This window comes from Mustela nigripes, chromosome 1 (genome assembly GCF_022355385.1).
Source record: "Mustela nigripes isolate SB6536 chromosome 1, MUSNIG.SB6536, whole genome shotgun sequence".
In the NCBI taxonomy this organism is placed as follows: Eukaryota; Metazoa; Chordata; class Mammalia; order Carnivora; family Mustelidae; genus Mustela; species Mustela nigripes.
The window spans coordinates 162411114-162430682 of NC_081557.1; the positions used below are offsets into that span (position 1 = coordinate 162411114).

The 19569-nt window shown below is 36.2% G+C and overlaps 1 protein-coding gene across 3 annotated transcripts in view; it reads right to left on the bottom strand.

The window, feature by feature from the left end:
* EIF4E (eukaryotic translation initiation factor 4E) overlaps positions 1-19569 on the bottom strand; it is a 46502-nt gene that overhangs the window by 17324 nt on the left and 9609 nt on the right. For all 3 annotated transcript variants that reach the window (XM_059376292.1, XM_059376298.1, XM_059376283.1), the window contains exon 2: positions 4149-4255. In XM_059376292.1, coding sequence (XP_059232275.1) covers positions 4149-4255 — 107 coding nt within the window. The remainder of the gene's footprint in view (positions 1-4148; positions 4256-19569) is intronic.

Sequence of the window (19569 nt, forward strand, 5' to 3'; positions counted from 1 at the left end):
CAACTTTTATATTGAATTATATGAAATTGCCACTCATCAATTGTTCAACTTTGGTACAATGCTTTCCCCTGAGGAAGGATTTTTACCCTTTATGGACTATTTGACTTTTGATGGCTCACTCATTTGCTGACAATCCCCACTTACAAACAATGAGTTTCTTCCTCACTACAGGATATGCTGAAATAGGTATCTTATGAAAAAACTACCTAAAACATGTTTGGACTTTATTTCAATAAGTCTACCATGATAATGAAGAAATGATGAAAAAAAAATTCAGGCCATAAAGAGAAAATGTATTGTTTGGGTAAGTGAAACTATAGGTATATCTCAGAGATACTGCAGATGTGGTTCTAAACCACCACACTAAAGTAAGTATTAGAATAAAGGAAGTCAGACTACTGAAGTTTTTTGGATTCCAGATGCACATAAAAGTTATGTTTACACTATTACTGTATTCTAGTAAGGGTGCAATATCATTGTCTAAAAAACCTAATGAATATACCTTAATTTAAAAATACTTTGGTGTAGAGGCACCTGGGTGGCTCAGTTGGTTAGGCAACTGCCTTTGGCTCAGGTCATGATCCCGGAGTCCGGGGATCGAGTCCCTACTCAGCAGGGAATCTGCTTCTCCCTCTGACCTCCACTTTTCGTACTTTCTCTCTCTCTCTCTCTCAAATAAAAAAATAAAATCTTAAATACTTTATTGCTAAAAAACATCATCCAAGCTTTTGGTGAGTCAAAATCCTTTTGCTAATGGAAGGTCCTATTTTGATGATGCTGGCTGCTGACTGATAAGGGGGTGGTTACTGAAAGATGGGGGAAGCTGTGGTACGACAAACAATGAAGTCTCCCACATTAATTGACTCTTCTTTTCACAAACGAGTTATCTGCAACACGCAACGTTGTTTGGATACTTTTATCTGCAGAGCTTCTTTTGAATTGGAGTCAGTCCTCTTAAACTCTGCTGCTGCTTTATCAATTAAGTTTATGTAATATTCTAAATCCTTTGTTGTTATTTCAACAATCTTCACAGGATCTTCACCAGGAGTAGGTTCCATCTCAAGAAAATATCTTTGCTCATCTATAACAAGCAACTCCTCATCTATTCAAGTATTATGATGAGTTGTAGCAATGCAGTCCTAATCTTCAGGCTCCACTTCTAATTCTACTTCTTTGCTATTTTTACTACATCTGCAGTTACTTCCTCCACCAAAGTCTTAAATCCCTCAAAATCAACCAGGAAGACTGGAATCAACTTCTTCCAAACGTCATTCATGTTGATATTCTGACCTCTACATATGGAATCATGAATGTTCTTACCAGCATTTTAGAATGGTTGAATCCTTTCCAGAAGGTTTTCAGTGTACTTTATCCAGATCAATCAGACAAACCCCTATCTATATGGCAGCTACAGTTTTACAAAATGCATTTCTTAAACAGTAAGACTTCAAATTCAGAATTACTCCTTTATTCAGATGTTGTATACACTGCCAAAGAGATATATTAGCAGGCATGAAAACAACATGCATCTTGTGTATCAGAACTCTTGGGTGACCAAGTACATTGTTTTAGGAGCATTAGTATTTTGAAAGGAATTTTTCTGCTCTGAGCAGGTTTGAACAGTGGGCTTAAAATATTCAGCAAACTGCTTTGTAAAACACAAGGCTGTCATTCAGACTTTACTGATTCATTTACAAAGCACTGTTAAGAGTAGATCTGGTATAATTCTTTAGGACTCTGGTATTTACAGGACGGTAAATAAGCACTGGCTTCAACCTAAAGTCACTGGCTATATTAGACCCTAACAGGAGTCAGCCTGTCCTTGGAAGCTAGGTACTGACTTCTCCTTTCTAGCTATGAAAGTCCATCCACATGACATCTTCCACTAGAACGCTTTGTCATTTACACTGAAAACCTGTTATTTAGTGTAGCCAGCTTCGTAACAATCTTAGCTAGATCTTCTGGATAACCTGGAGCAGCGTCTACATCAGCCCTTGCATTTTTATGTTAGAAAGACAGCTTCTTTTCTTAAGCCTCAGGGACCAAACCTGTGTTAGCTTTAAACTTTTATTCTGCAGATTCCTCCACTCTCTCAGCCTTCACAGAATTGAAGAGCATTAGGACCTTGCTCGGGATTAGGTTTGGCTTAAGGGAATATTGTGGATGGTCTGATCTTCTATCCAGACCACTTAAACTTTCTCCCTATCAGCACTAGGGGTGTTTCATTTTCTTATTCATGTGCTCACTGGAGTAGCACTTTTAATATCCTTCAAGAACTTTTCCTTTGCATTCCTAAGTTGGCTGTTTAGTGCAAGAGACTTAGTTTTTGCCCCATCTCAGCTTTCAACACGCTTCCTCGCTAAGATTAATCGCTTCTAGCTTTTGATTTAAAGCGAGATGTGTAGGACTCTTCCTTTCACTTGAGTATTTACAGGCTACTATAGGGTTATTACTTGGCCTAATTTCAATATTGTTCTGTCTCAGGGAAAAGGGAGACCCAAGGAGAGGCAAAGAGATGGGGAACAACTAATGAGTAAAGCAATTAGAACACACAGTATTTATTAAGTATGTCATCTCATATGGGCACAGTTCATGATGCCCCAAAATGATTATAGTAATTACATCAAAGATCATTGATTTCAGATGACCATAACAAACACCATGAAAAAGTTTGAGACAGATTCTAAGACTTGCCCAAATGTGACAGAGAGACAAAAAATGAACAAATGCTACTGGAAAAATGGCACCAACTTGCTCAAAGTAGGGTCACCACAAAACTTCAATTTGTAAAAAATGAAGTTTTGGGTGCCTGGGTGGCTCAGTGGGTTAAGCCTCTGCCTTCGGCTCAGGTCATGATCCCAGGATCCTGGGATCAAGGCCTGCATCTCTGCTCAGCAGGGAGCCTGCTTCCCCCTCTCTCTGCCTGCCTCTTTGCCTACTTGTGATCGATCTCTCTCTCTCTGTCAAATAAATAAATAAAATCTTAAAAAAAAAAGTTTCTGCAAAATGCAATAAAACAAGGGATGCCTGTGAAACATATATAGGATTATGGGATTTTTAGAGTAGATAGGGTTAAAAAGTCTTGGGGTAAGGGAATGAATGGAATTGAAATATTTATATATCCTCAAATAAATTCTAATTTACTTCCCTCTAAATTCTTAAAATATTTCTGCCTTGCCCTTTTCTTTCCACCATCAGCTCTTAGAGCATTCATGTTACTTTTCATTACATAAACCATAAACACACAAACATACTGGGAAGGGGTGGGGTAGAACTGGAAAAATATATAATGAGCTACTACTTGACTATGAAACTTAACTCATCCTTTTTTTTTTTAAAGGAGGCTCCACACTCAACATGGAGCTTGAACTCACAACCCCTGAGATCAAGAATTGCATGCTCTACCAAGTGAGCCATCTAGGTGTCCTGAAACTTAATTCATCCTAACCTCTCCTAATTTGTCTTAAAAAGAAACCAACCAACCTCTAGACTCCACATCCCCCAGCTTTTTCTCCTTCACAGGCCGACTTCAAGTTGCTTATTCTTGCTCTATAATACATTTGTATTCACTATACCAACTACTCCAAGCTTTTTCCATCATCTACATTCTACTAAACTTTCTTCTACATTAGCAAGGACTTTATCATTCAATCCAATGGCCATTTTGAGTTTTCAAATTGTTTAATCCAATGGATATTTGACCTTTTTGTGTAACATATGCTATTGACCACCTATCCTTGAAACAAACCATTTTCTTTGTTTCCCTGACTGCCACTCTGTCCTAGTTTACACAGTTTATGTCTAAACCTTTCATAGGCATTATCCCTCCAAAAAATCCGTATTTTTTTTGGTATCCAAACCTCTCTGTCTTGAGTCAAGTTCACTTCAAAGAGAATTCATTTGCTAGAGTTTCACTTACCACCAATTATTACTGATAAGACTTTACACCCAATGTCTCAACCAGTTCTCTTTTCTGCGCTCAAGACTCGCACATAAAACTGCTTGCTAAAAACAGGTTATCCAAGTGAAAATGGAATCCTCAGCCTAATATAACTAAAACTAGTCTCACCTAATTGTTCCCTAAACCTGTCCAATTTTACCATTCTCCTCATTGCCTCAGTCAAAAGAACATGTGTCAGAAGGCTTACCTGTTCTGTAAAGGATGTTTAATATAGTGTTCTGGGTTAGCAACCTCCTGATTAGATTCTGTTTTCTCTTCTTCTGTAGGCGGGGGATTAGGAGTAGGGGTGGTTTCCTAATGGAAAATAATAAAATATTATTTTAAATTTCTTAACATAACTATGATAGCAATACTCTAAACAAATACTGCCAATATTCTTTAAGAATTATAAAAGAATTTCATAAAATAGGCCAAAAACAAACGCTGAGAAAACCACCAGATTCTCCAATCTAGCATCTCTTCACTAAGAGCAAAAGGCTTCTCAATAAAAACACAGTAACAATACTATATACAGTTATCTGACACACATTTTGGTATCAGAAAGATTGTTAGACACCATGCAACAAAGTTAAGGAATCAGCTGTCTTTCCTAACATACCACTAAAGTACTATGTAGGGTTTGGAGGGTGGGGGAAGTGTGCCTAAAGTTTGGAGAGTATAATATGACAAAAGAAAGCTTATAAATTGATGAAGCCAATACTGCACAGGCTCTTCCTTCTTGTCACACTATTTATTATATGTTAACTTAGAAGTTCAGCAACTTCTATCACTTTCAAAAGCCCCAGGCAAAAAAGCTTGATGTTGGCTTGATCCTAAATCTCCTTCTAGGTTAGACATAATATTGCAATCTACAAATGTCGGGAAAAGGGATGCCTGGGTGGCTCAGTCACTTAAGTCTCTGCCTTTGGCTCATGTCATGATCCCAGGGTTCTGGGATGGATCCCTGCTTCTCCCTCTGCCTGCCAGACCCCTTGCTTGTCCTTTTTCTTTCTCTGTCAAAAAAATAAACTCTTAAAAAAAAAATCCTTAAAAACTCTCAGAAAAAAAGGAGCTTGGGGATAATCTGTGTTCTCCAGATTGCTCCATGTAGCTCTTCACCTAATTATAAACTACTGTCAACACAGCTGGATACCACGGAAAGGCACCAGAAGCTAAAACAAAAGCTGATTTTTTTTCAAAAAGGGCACCACAAAAAGAGTCTAGGGATCATATTTCAACTGAACTAGCAAAACAACAAAGATCTATGTTCACATTAACAGGATTGTGCAAGTCAGGGATGGAAGATCTATAAGACAGGTGTTAAGTATTCATTTTACAAAATACATTTTCCTTAATAACATGACATATCTAGGAGCTAATTTCTACTAGCCTATGAAGTCGCTTATAATAGAGACTATGCCTTGATTTTGCTCACAACTGTAATGCCAATGAGATCAGCAGGAACTTAGTGGCTTGATTATGTAAGAAATAAATGTAAACGTTTAAAAGCAATTAAGACCCCAAAATTTATACAGTCAATGCCCTAAAATCACCATTTTTACTAGGATTTTTCTATCACAATTTACATCTGCATATAGATAATTACAAAATGCCATTCCTTAACCCACCAGCTTAAAATTAATAATTTCCAGACAGAGGCAGTCTCAATGGGTCAAGAAACAGGCAACAGTTACAGACTAAGTGGGCTTAGATAGGGTAGTAGAGAAAAATGGGCTAGAGAGATGTTAAGCCTCAACAATCTATGTAAAAATCCCTCAGAAATCCTTGGCTAGTTCCTAAGCTGGGATGTTCAGAGTACAGCTCTGGGTAGTCTAGCAGAGAAAGCTCAGCCAAGACTTCAGGGGCTGAATACCATTAGCAAGACTGGGTTCACACCTGAAAGCTGAGTTGAAAATCCTGGGTTTTCACTGGGTTCACACCTGAAAGCTGAGTGAAAATCCTCAGCTTTCAGATGAAATCCTAGAAAGGAAATCAGGTGAAATACATCTGTCTAACAAATCCTAAAACCAATCTTTGACAGGATCAAGGTAATCTACCTACAAATTAAGTGCCTCCAAGAACCAAACTCTACATTCTTCAGAAGAGAACATAATTCTGTGTCTCTATGAATGCTATTTACAATATCCTATCCAACAATCAAACATTACTAGACATGCAAAGAATTTTTTTTAAAGATTTTATTTATTTATGGGGCATCTGGGTGGCTCAGTTGGTTAAATGTCTGCCTTTAGCTCAGGTCACGATCCCAGGATCCTGGGATTGAGCCTTGCACTGGGCTCCTTGCTCAGCAGGGAGACTGCTGCTTCTGCTTGCTCCCTCTGCCTGCTACTCCCTGTTTGTGCTGTATCTTACTATTTGCTTTCTTTCGAATAAATAAATAAATAAGTCTTAAGATATGTTATATATTCTTATATATTCAGAGAGAGTGAGAGAGTACAAGCAGGTGGGAGCAGCAGAGGGAGAGGGAGAAGCAGGCTCCACTCAGGGCTCTGAGATTGTGATCTGATATGAAGGCAGAGGCTTAACTAACTGTTCCACCCACACGCCCCTGCAAAGAATTTTTTTAAAGTCACTAATGATCAAGAGATTAATCTGTCCACAGAAAGACATCGAGACCTGAAAACAGCAAACAAAGACATAATAACTAAAATTACTCTAGTAAAATAGGAGTAAAGATGAAAAAAAAATTGTGGAGTTTTTGAAAAGATAATGGAAATCAATTTTTAAAGAGAACCAAATAAACTTTATGGAAATGCCAAGTACAATGTCTGAAATTAAGACTTCCCGGGGGGGGGGGGGCACCAGGGTGGCAAGGTCGGTTAGGCATCCGACTCTTCGTTTTAGCTCAGGTCATAATCTCAGGGTCATGAAAGTGAGCCCCACGTGGGGCTCCACACTCAGCAAGGAATCTGCCTGAGATTCTCACTCCCTCTGCTCTCCCCCTGCTCAAGCTCTCTAGCTCACCAATAAATAAATAAATAAAACTTAAAGAGTTCACTGAATGATTAACAACAAATTCAACTCTACAGAATGTGAGATTGGTGAACTTAAACATAGGTCAACAGAAGATCCTCAAATACAGACAGAGAAAAATAGATGGTAAACACTGTGGAAAATGGTTAAAAAGTTCAAGTACAAGATGAGAGAATCGAAAGAAGCAATATACAATGACCAAAATTTACCAAATCTCATCAGAAACCCAAGTCACAGATTCAAAAAGCTCAAGGAACTCCAAGCAGTAAAATACACACAAAATTATACCTATGCATATCAAATTCAAACTACTGAAAACTTAAAGAAGTCACATTATAAATAATTAGGAAAGAGGACATAGACACACAAACACACACACCCCTTTCATAAGAATAAGATTAACAGCTAACTTCCCAAAGAAACTATGGAAGCCACTAAGATAACAGAATGACATCTCTACACTGAAAGAAATTGTTAACCTAGAATTCAGTGCCTAGGAAAAACATCCTTCAGAACTGGATAAATACACAGATGCACACAGACAGAAACAACCCCTCTTCCTCAACACATACATACAGATCCAAAATAAAGAGGAACAAACACCAAAGGAAAAAAGTCGACAGGCTAGAGAGCCCAGGTAGGAACATGAAAATGTAAAAAAGAATGAAAATCACTGGAAAATGTAAATAGATCAATTTGTCAAAGACTATGAACAGTTTAGAAGAACAATAATAATGATGTCTCATGAAGTTTAAAATAGTAATGATGGTTCTAGTGAAGAGCTGGGTATATATAAATTTGTAAGGTTGGCTGTACAGCATATTCTTCCTTCAGAAGTTAAGTGCTATAAATGATCTTATTTACCTACAATAAGAGACGAGTAAAATGTACTCCTAAGTTCAAAATCCTCAGTACAAACCATACTTTCCCAATGTTTACTTAAACAGTTTATGTCAGCAGCACATAAAAACAATTAATTTCAGTATGAATAATTACAAGTTTTATGAGATCCTAAATGTCACCTGCTAAACTTAGTATTTTCCTTTCTTCTTGGTTACTTGAATCTTTTCACAATGAGGAGAATGATCAAAGACTTAGATGGTATTAAAAATTTCTGGACACATAGGAACTAAAAGCAGGTAATAACTCAGGAAAAAGTATATTCAGTTCCTAGAATTTAAGTTTTTTTCGAATTAAAAGTCCTACCTTAACTGATGTTTCAGTCTTTACATTAAGAATCTATAATTTTGAATTTTTCTTATAACTAAAATTAAAATAAGTACTCAACTTTAAATAAATGTGTGATTGTATAAAAATGTAAAAATCTTTCAGCCTCCACTTTTAATATTACACAAATATGCTAAATGTTAAGACAAATACTCTAAAACACCCCCCAAAATTATTAAACACAATCATCTTTCAGTATTTAAAACTTTTAAGATTTTCTTTATTTATTTGACAGAAACAGAGCAAGAGAATATAAGCAGGGAAGACAGCAGAGGGGGAGAAAGAGGCTCCCTGCTGAGCAAGGAGCCAGACTGGAGGTTCAGTCGACTTGAGCCCAGGGCAGATGCTTAACCTACTGAGGCACTCAGGCACCCATCTCCCTTTTATTTAAAGATTTTAAGCAGTGGACTGACATTTCTTTTATTTAGCCTTTTAAGTTATCATCTGCGTTTTAATAGTTTCATGTTCAAATTTTTTTTTAAGATTTTATTTATTTGAGAGAGAGTGCGCGCACAGTGGAAGGGAGGGGCAGAGGGGGAGAGAGTCTTAAGCAGGGCTTAATCTCATGACCCCAAAATCATGACCTGAGCAAAAACCAAGAGTTGGATGCTCAACTGACTGCACCACCCAGGCGTCCCTCATGTTCAAATTTTTAACTTAAGAATTTTTCAAACTCTTTTAATAAAGCAACAATGGTTTTTTTTTTTTTTTTTTTAAGATTTTATTTATTTGACAGACTGAGATCCCAAGTAGGCAGAGAGGCAGGCAGAGAGAGAGGGGGAAGCAGGCTCCCTGCCGAGCAGAGAGCCCGACGCGGAGCTCGATCCCAGGACCCTGGGATCATGACCTGAGCCGAAGGCAGAGGCTTTAACCCACTGAGCCACCCAGGCGCCCCGCAACAATGGTTTTAATAGCCAATTATTTCCAAGACAAAATGAAAATACTCTTTAACACAGCACAAACCAAATCTAATAAAACTCAGAAATCACTTCATGATGGAATTTACTTACGAAACATTAATATTAAAAACCACATATGAAAAGGCACATTAAAATAAAAAGAAGTCATATCTTTTGGCATAACACTTTCTTATTTAGGCCATATTTTGTTATGACCATCTTACTTGTCTCATCAATTCACTCTTAATCAGCAGAAATTTAAACCAAAATCTAAACCAAAAATTTATCAATCATTCACCTTTTAAGTTTCTTGCAACTATACTGTAAATTATTGTGAAGAAGTTAAAAAAAAAAAGACATGCTTCTCTGTTAATTTCTTTCAACTTATTATTTTATTCTTATAAGACCTTTCAACTTTGATTCAAATAATCAGGATGCTTTTTTAAAAAACCTTAGATAAAACAAAAGAAAAATAAATATAATCAGTGTAGGAGGTTATTTAAGACTTCCAGGCTAATTCTGTGACAGTAGTTCTCTATGGGGAAAGTCCAATTCCTACATAAACTTCTGAATCTACAGCAACATACACAATGAAAAATGATGTGAAGAATGAAGGTCATCCTGAATTAAATCCTTTGATTTAAAAATGATTTATAATGATGAACATATGCCAAATTAGAAAAAACCAAATAGTGCCCGCTTCGGCAGCACATATACTAAAATTAGAAAAAAACAAATTTATTTTTTAAATAACTGGAACAAAAATTCTTTCAGTTCACTCATCAGTTAAGCATAAGCCTCTAACCATAACAAATCTCCAAATTACTCACTTTTTGTTCTAATTTATTAAGTACTTCTAATATAAATTGAATTTGAAAATAAATTATCTTGGAATTTTTATCTCCTCTTAGAATTTAGAAAGCTACGAAGACTTAGGATTACCAAAAAAACAGGTACAGTTTTGTTTGTTAACACCAACTTCATAAAATTCTCCCTGGATATCTGTAACAACTGATTCAGTTTCTTATTTTTATATATGTAAGATCATCAAAGGAGCAAGTAAAGCAAATAAGATTATGATCTGTATAAGAACTAAAAAATGTGTTCCATAACTTGTCATTTTTATGGTTGCTTTGTATATAGAGCAGACAATAAAAGTTCTAAATTTACATTCAATTTAAAAACAATTCTTTACTTCCACCACATCCTCTACCTTCACTCTAAGATCCTCTGTAAGCAAATTTTATTGAGAATTACATCTTAAATATCCATGTTTTACCAGTATTCATTAATTTAAAATTACACAAAACAAAAAAGGCTAATTTAACAATTACTGTACTCTCAGAGTAATCAAATGCATTTTTTCTTTCCAAGTTTTTATGTAAAGTCCAGTTAACATACAGTGTAATATTAGTTTCAGGTATAGAATTTAGTGATTCAACACTCACATACAACCCCTGGTGCTCATCACAACAAGTGGCCTCCTTAATCCCTATCACCTATTTAACCCATCCTCCCACCCACCTTCCCTCCAGTAACCCTCAGTTTGTCTATACTTAACATTCTGTTTCTTGGTCTGTCTCTTTTATTTAACCCCTGTGTTCATTTGTTTTGTTTCTTAAATTTCCCATATGAATGAAATCATATGGCATTTGTCCTTATCTGAGTGACTTAGTTTAGCATAATACTCTTTAGCTCCCTCCATGTCATTGCAAATGGCAAGATTTAATTCTTTTTGATGGCTGAATAATATTCGTGTGTGTGTATGTGCGCGCACGCACATCTTCTTTATCCATTTATCAACTGACATACACTTGGGCTCTTTCCATAATTTCGCTATTGCTGATAATGCTGCTATAAACACTGGGGTGCATGTATCCCTTTGACTCAGTATTTTTGTATCCTCTGGGTAAATACCTAGCAGTTTAATTGCTGGATCATGGGGCATTTCTATTTTTAACTTTTTGAGGAACCTCCATACTGTTATCCAGAGTTGCTGCACCAGTTTGCATTCCCACCAACAGTGCAAGAGGGTTCCCCTTTCTCCACATCCTCACGAACACCTGCTGTTTCTTGTGTTAATTTTGGTCTAAGTTATCAAATACATTTTTAACCTAAAAGACAAACTATACTTGAAAAACTCTTGTATAACCTATTTCAGGTGGGTAGAATGGAGAGCACAAAGCTATTAGATGGTACAAGGTTTAACTAGAAGATGGTAAGGAACCAATGAGACTGAAATAGAGGGCTCATGAAACCAAGGACAAACTAGAACAGGGGCTGAAGGGAAACTGAAAAGCCTTAACGGTCAAGTTAACCTTTCACCTTGTGAGCAATGGAAGCCATTCACTGACAGATCAAACTAATTAAACACTGATGACAAGTATGGGAATAGAAAAGACAACCAGTTTAAGTGCAAAATATTAAGCATGGTTTTAGATTAGTTTATGAGATTCAAATAAAAATGTAGTCTTATAATTTAGTGGTCCCAGAGTTCAGTAACTGTCATAACAAGAGAAGTTGAAAAAAAGTAGAGCAAGAGTAGGGCAAGTTTAACAATCAGCTGCAAAGAATCTCAGGAAGCTTCTAATTGTTGCTACATCTCAGAATGTAGTAACATTCTGTGAAAACTAGCACATGTATCAAACACAATATTAAGTTTGTTGGACAATCCTAATATAATAAAGCTTAACATAGTGGCTCAGTCCTTAAGCATCTGCCTTCAGTTCTGGTCATGATCCCAGGACCCTGGGATGGAGCCCCACAATGGGCTCCATACTCTGCCAGAAGCCTGCTTCTCCCTCTCCCACACTCCCCTGCCGTGTTCCTCTCTAGCACGTGCGAGTTCTCTCTCAATCTCTCTCTGTCAAATAAATAAATAAATCTTTAATAAAAAAATTAAAGCTAAATACTTCCCAGATACAGTATCATTTCTCTAATCTGACAAGTTTAGATTCTTGCTTCTAGCCATGTTCAAATCTACAGAGCTTTAATTCCAAAACCACAGTATGCTTTTCCATGGTTGTAAACACTCACAATTTTTCATTAACTCTCAACTCAAACACACTTACAAACTATCTTTCCTAGAAATAACAATGAGCCTTCCCCTCAGAAGACTTAATTAGTGTCTTCCCTTACTTCATTGAACAAATATTACTAAGAACTTCTACCATCCCCCCTCCACACACACAGCTTTAGGACATCACCTAAAATTTAATTTGAAGACAGTTCCCCTGGCACTAAAAAGAGTTAAAGCAGTAACTCAAAATGCAGTCCACAGATTTCTGCTGGTTATAGTCTACAACCAGGGTAGGTATAGAAATGGGAAGTAAGTACTTAGAAAACTTTACAACAATTTGACAGTATTTTTGTACCTGTCAAAACTAGTAACAGCAAACTCAGGCTTACATTTTTGCATTTTTCTTTATCCTATTTTTAGGATTTATAAAAACATTACACGAGCAATTGTTTAAAAACAAAAGGGGTGCCTGGATGGTTCAGTCGGTAGAGCATTTGACTCTTGATCTTGGGGCTGTAAATTCAAGTCTCACATTGGGTACTGAGATTACTTAAAAAGTAAAGTCTTTATAACTAAATAAATAAATAACTCACTTTCTACCAGAGTATGAGAGACACTGGTTTAGATCAGAGTACCGAATAATGGATAATATCCTATTTTCAGTCGCACTTCCTTATATATACCCCTTGCTTCACTGTTCTTTAGTTGAGTTAGAAAAGATCATTTGTGGCCTTAAGAGAAATGTAAATGCTATTTTGACAAAGAGAGTTGTAATTATCTCTACAAGTTACTCACCCAACATTTCAGTAAACTGAAAGCACTACATACATTAAAGATGCAAAATAATGAGAATAAGCAAATAAGAACAGAGAAGAATGGTGCATTGTGACTTTTAAAGTGGTAACACCCACCCTCACACTTCATCCAAACTATGAGTTTTTACTTGACAGTAATATTTGCCAAGCAGTTACTATCAAATAATGTGCTACACATTTTTACATAATTATTTCAATATTTACATAATCAATATATTCAATCTTCACAATACTGTGAAACTACTAATGCGCTCTGCTCTTCAAATTTAAGTGCTGGAAGTTAATGTGGCCTAGCTGTATGCTATATTTGAATCCAGGACCATCAGGACTCACAGCTAGGGATATCTCTATCATATGTCCTGGTTTTTACCGGTTTATTGTTTCAGTGTGTCAGTAGAATCTTCATTCACTCCCAAAAGTGCCCAGAGTTGGATAATAAATTATATAAGGTTATCAAGGTACGCTTTCCAGGCTGCACAACACTACAGTATGTACTATGCCTTGCGCCACAGCCTCGGACTCAGTACCTTCACTATCCTAAAAATGCATGGCACTGTCAATACACTAGAAAAAAGGCATGAATGGTATACCTTACTCCCGACACACACACAAAATTCCACCAGGAAAAAAAGCAAGCAAATGCCAATTATCAATTACAGTGAGTTTGTAGTATTTTTTTAAGACAGCATACTAAATGCCTATATGGTCAAAAATCTCAGAAATACAGTCAAGTATAAATAAAATCCTCTCTTAATGGATACAAATAACTGAAAGGAGAAAATCATTTCATGTAAGATATGTAAACAGACCTCAAGATATATTGCTCTCCCCTTTAGTCTCCAAACAGTGAGCTCCCAGGTCTCTTTTTAGCAAACAATGCATTTCCCCCAGCACTCTCCATATGCAAATTAGTATGACTAATTAACTAGTACAAAAGAACAAGTAGTCTTACCACTTGCCTTGTAAGGAATAAAAAAAAAAATTGGTGTAAACACTGAAAATTAACCACAAATAATTAAATCAATTATTTCGGTTGTTAAAGTAATATCAGCTAATTGACATCACTCTTCACAAAAGAGGAGGCTGTGGATTTTGCAGATCTTCTTCCTTGTCTGTAATGAAGAATCAAAATAGTGACTTTCATGCTCTAAACTAAAACGTCGAGGTGGAAAAACAACATAAGCAGATTTAGCAAAATACAAACCTTTTAAGTTTAAGGCACTGTTTAAATGGAGAAATTTTTTTCATGTAAAGGACTATGAGACCCTAAATACCAATTCTGATTCAAAAGACAGTACTTTTTTTTTTTATTATTTATTTATTTGAGAGAGATCACAAGTAGGCAGAGAGAGAGGAGGAAGCAGGCTCCCTGCTGAGCAGAGAGCCCGATTCAGGGCTTGATCCCAGCACCCTGGGATCAGGACCTGAGCCGAAGGCAGAGGCTTTAACCCACTGAGCCACCCAGGCAACATTCGTTTCAACTAATATAAAATGGCATCTACACAACAAAAAATATTGGAAGCTGAGGTATAGAAGGGAAGAGCTGTGAGGATTTGTACAAATTGTGTCATATCTATAAGTACTACAAAATTTAATAGCTGTTCAATCTATTTAAGTAACAATAACCTAATTAATTACCTGACTAAAATTAATGACTAGCAAGCACTAAACTTTTCAGTGAACAGAGTTGATTAACTTTGCAGCTCTATAGCTAAAAATGGTTATTTCTGGATAGACAGCAAGATATACTTAAGCACATTTTACTAATATTAAAAAAAAAAAATTCCCTACAGGCCACACTTGAATTTCTGACCTTATGGAATAAAATTCTTAAAACTTGGATGCATCTATCTTTAACCATTTACTAGAAAGACTTGCAGGCATCTTGTTTCATTTGAAATCTGTCAGCCAAATTACACTGCACATCTTATGTAGCTTAGGAGAAGATTCCAAATTCAGAAAGGAAAATGTGATGATAGAGACATAAAAAATAAACATGTGTGATATAGTATAAGAAGGCTAATGATAAAACTTAAATGTCAATGCTACTTAAACCAAAGACTACCAAAAGACTCATATATAAAGACTCATCATTATAACAACTAAGGAAATTTATAGGAGTTAAACATTATACAAAATTTAAAAGTGCTCCAAGTAACATTAAAATCATGTAAGGACAAGCATTTTCACTGCACAAAATTACACTGGTTCCAGTAGCATGGCAATTTCTATTTCAATTATTCTTCAAAGCTTCATAATTACAATCTGTAAGGCAAACATTTTGAAGAATTTATCTTCTGATTCTTTTAAAGTTTATTCCTTTAAAAATTGTAACTAAAATTTCATGACACTGATTGAAATCTTTACAGTCCCAGTTAAGTAAGCAGCTTTTTTTTACAGCTGAATTTTCTAAATTCTACATGTTTTTTAGAAGTTCTATAATGTTAAAAGTTAAAGATTAAAATTGTGATATAAACTAGTTTTTTTTTTTTTAATTTCTACCCAGGGAGGGGATCAAACTCATGCCTCTGAGATCAAGAGTCATGCTTCACCAAATGAGCTAGCCAGGGCCCCAAAACAATAATTTTACCAAGAAAATTAGAGTTGTCCTTTCTTATTTCAAATATCTAAATTATCTTCCAGAAGAAATCAACCTATATTACTTTTTAAAATTAGAAAACTAGAGACAGTCACAGTTTCAAATGTCCCCAGGTTTACAGAGTAGGTTATACTCTTCTACTTACTGAGCTTAAGTTAATGAACTACAAGCTTCCAAATATAAAAAGAGCTTTATTCTTTAACTCAGTAATTATACTTCTCAGATTTCTTTAAAAAAAAAAAAAAAAAGTATCATGACACTAACAGTTTTGTGTATTTTATGTTAGTAAATAAAAAGTACAGTCAGCATATATCAAAACATATGACCAAAAAGTAAGAGATCTACTATGGTGTTCACACTAAATGTGATGCTTAGAAAATTATTTTAAAATGCTAATGTAAGGGGCGCCTGGGTGGCTCAGTGGGTTGAGGCCTCTGTCTTCAGCTCAGGTCATGATCTCGAGGTTCTGGGATAGAGGCCAACATGGGGCTCTCTGCTCAGCGGGGAGCCTGCTTCCCTCTCTCTCTCTGCCTGCCTCTCTGCCTACTTGTGATCTCTGACTCTCTAATGAATAAATAAATTCTTTAAAAAAAATGCTAATGTAAATGTGAGAAAAGGTAGATTACAGAACTGTACAAACAAGAACCACTTTGCTTTTCCAGTGGAGGGGAGGCACTTTTTAAGAAGTCCTAAATAAACCATGGTTAACATATTGTTCTGCGCAAAAAGAAACGAGCTATCAAACCGTGAAAAGACATGGAGGAATGATACTAAGTGAAAGAAGTCAATCTGAAAAGACTACATGCTGAATGATTCCAACTATATGACAGTCTGGAAAAGGCAAAACAACAGGGGCAGTAAAAAGATCAGTGGTTGCCAGGGGTTAGAAGGGAGGGATGAATAAGCAGAAAACAGAAGATTTTAGGCAGTGAAACTCCTTCTGTATGATACAATGGTAAATACATGACACTATGTGTCCAAACCCAAAGACTGTACAACACCAAGAGTGAAACCCAATGTAAACTAGAGACTTCAGTCGACAATGATGTGTCAATGTAGGTTCATTTGGTATAACATATGTTCCACTCAGGTATGGGATGTGGGGGTGGGGGTCTGTGCATACAGAAGAATACCAGAAGCCTCTCTACCTTCCTCTCAATTTTGTAGTGAATCAAAAATTGTTCTTAAAAATACTGTTATTTAAAAGCAAAAGAGGCAACTGGGTGGTGCAGTCTGTTAAGCCTTCAACTCTTGGTTTCAGCTCAGGCCCCGATCTCAGGATCCTGAGATATGGAGCCCCACATCAGGCTCCGGGCTCATTGTGGAATCAGCTTGAGATTCTCTCTCTCCTTCTGCCCCTCCCATTCATAAGCCCATCTCTATCAAGTAAATAAATAAATCTTTAAAATATAAATAAATAAATAAAGGAAAAGAGAGATAAAAGATGAGGTAAGGGGAAAAAAAGCCCACAAACAAGAAAAACCAAAATATTACCAAAGAAAACCTAGTTGTTGTGATTACAAAGGACTTTTATTTTCTTCACACAGATCTAAATGTTCCAAATTTATTACAGCAAAATTACTGAAACCAAATATATACTTGAATCTGTATGATACAATGGTAAATACATGACACTATTTGTCCAAACCCAAAGACTGTACATCACCAAGAGTGAAACCTAATGTAAACTAGAGACTTCAGACGACAATGATGTGTCAATGTAGGTTCATTTGGTATAACATATGTTCCACTCAGGTAAGGGATGTGGGGCTGGGGGTGGGGGGTCTGTCCCAGTGATCTGTCAGTCCTATTTACACCAATACATTTTTAAGAGTTAACTTTGTTCAATATTTTTTTCTCATTGTAAGTCAAGTTCTCCATTCCTCTTTTCTCTTTAAAAATGTACTGCCAATTCTCATTTATTTATCCTTTCAAATAAACTTTATAATCATTTTATAAAGCAGGAGTTTGCAAACTTTTTCTATAAAGGGTCAAGGAGTAAATATTTTAGGCTGATATCTTTCTATCACTTATTCTGTTTTGTTTTACAACCCTCTGAAATACAAAACATGTTCTTAGCTAGCAGGCCACACAAGAACAGCACTAAGGCCAGTCTGTGGACCTCAGCATATAGTTCCCCATCCCCTGCAATGATTTTGGCATTTTGATTCAGTATATACCAAATTTAAGCATTAAATTCAGGAAAAATTAACATCTTTCCAATACTGAATCATTCCCAAAAGCAAATTTGATTTTATTAAAGCCCTCCACTGTATTCCTCAGTAGAACTATATAGCTTTCATTTATAAATTCTGCAAATTACTTACTAGGTTTATAATTTCTACGCACTTGAAGGCACTGGTTCCTGGGTACATGGAAGTGGTCAATTACTTGCTAAGTTTACTATTCCTGGCACTATCTGCCTAGTTAGAGAAAAACTGTAATACTGTGTTCTATTACCAGAATGCAACAATAAGTTACTTTTTCTTTCTTTCTTTCTTTTTTGCTATTTAGTAATTCAGTAACTTTAAGCTCAAAGGAGAGCTGGGTTAAGCACTCAGAAGTGTCTAGCACATGATAGGTACTCAAATGTTCGAATAAAATGATTTTAATTTTGTTCCCTCTCAAAATCCCACAACTTTTTTCTAAGCCCACAACTATGGAAAGAGCAGGGAAAAAAGGAAAAGGGCTGGAACACAGATGGACAAGTGGTCACTAATCAATATATATAGCTAGATCCTAAAAGTCTCAAAAGCCGGCAGCACCTAAAAGAAAGCACCTTTAGAACTGACAGTGAAAGGAGGAGGTAAATAAAGAGATATGGCAAAAGCTATTTGATTCTTCAATTTCCTCCCTCCACCTTCACAGGATTGCTGCCATGAGTTCAAAAATAAAAAAGAAAATAAGCAACTTGGAGGAAGAGGCAGGAAAAAGAAAATGCCTTCAAAAATATGGGGATGTCTGGATGGCTCAGTTGGTTAAGCAGCTGCCTTCGGCTCAGGTCATGATCCCAGTGTCCTAGGATCGAGTCCCACATCGGGTTTCTCCCTTGGCAGGGAGCCTGCTTCTCCCTCTGCCTCTGCCTGCCATTCTGTCTGCCTGTGCTCACTCGCCCTCTCTCTGATAAATAAATAAAATCTCAAAAAAATAAAAATATGTACCAATCTATATCCTCCAAAGGATAAAATGTTGCATCACAAGTATAGGAAGCTATAACGTTAACACTGAGAAGAGAAGAGAAAAAAGAAGACATCTGGAAATTGAAATTATGACAGAAAAGATTGGAAAGTAAAATTTCCCAGAAAACAGAAGACAGAAAATGAAAGCAAGATTTAAACTTAAAAAAAAAAAAAAAAAAAAAAAAAAATCAGAGAACCACGCTAGGCGATCTATTATCTGAATAACTGTTTTAAAGAGAGGAAAGAAAAGAGAAATGAAAGTCACAAATAAATCTAAAGTGATGAATAGGTGTTACTACATTAAAAAGTGCAATGAGTACCTAGCATAGTGGAGCCTGTCACTGTGAAATGGGGACAAAAAAATTGCGGGGCTGAAGTAGGAGAACTGGTCACACAAAGAAAAGAAAAGAGAAGAGGAAAAGAAAGGAAAGCAAAGAGAAAAGGAAGTAGCCATCAGAATATCTGACTTTAGGGGCACCTTGGGTGGCTCAGTGGGTTAAAGCCTCTGCCTTCGGCTCGGGTCAAGATCCCAGGGTCCTGGGATCGAGCCCCACATTGGGCTCTCTGCTCAGCTCTCTGCTCTCTCTACCTGCTTGTGATCTATCTCGCTCTCTCTCTCTCCTCTCTCTGTCAAATAAATAAAATATTAAAAAAAAAAAAAAAAAAAGAATATCTGACTTTGAACAGCCACCAACAGATGACGACCTGAAATAACAACTAAAATTCTGAAGAAAAGAATTTTCCACCCAGCCAAACTACAGGATATTGCTTAATAGGCCAGGTATCAAAAATATCCAACTCTTCATGTATCTTTTCTCAAAAAATTACTTGAGATGTGACCTACTGAAATGATACAGAAAACCAAATAAAACAAGGGACACAAAGGAAGTCAAATGA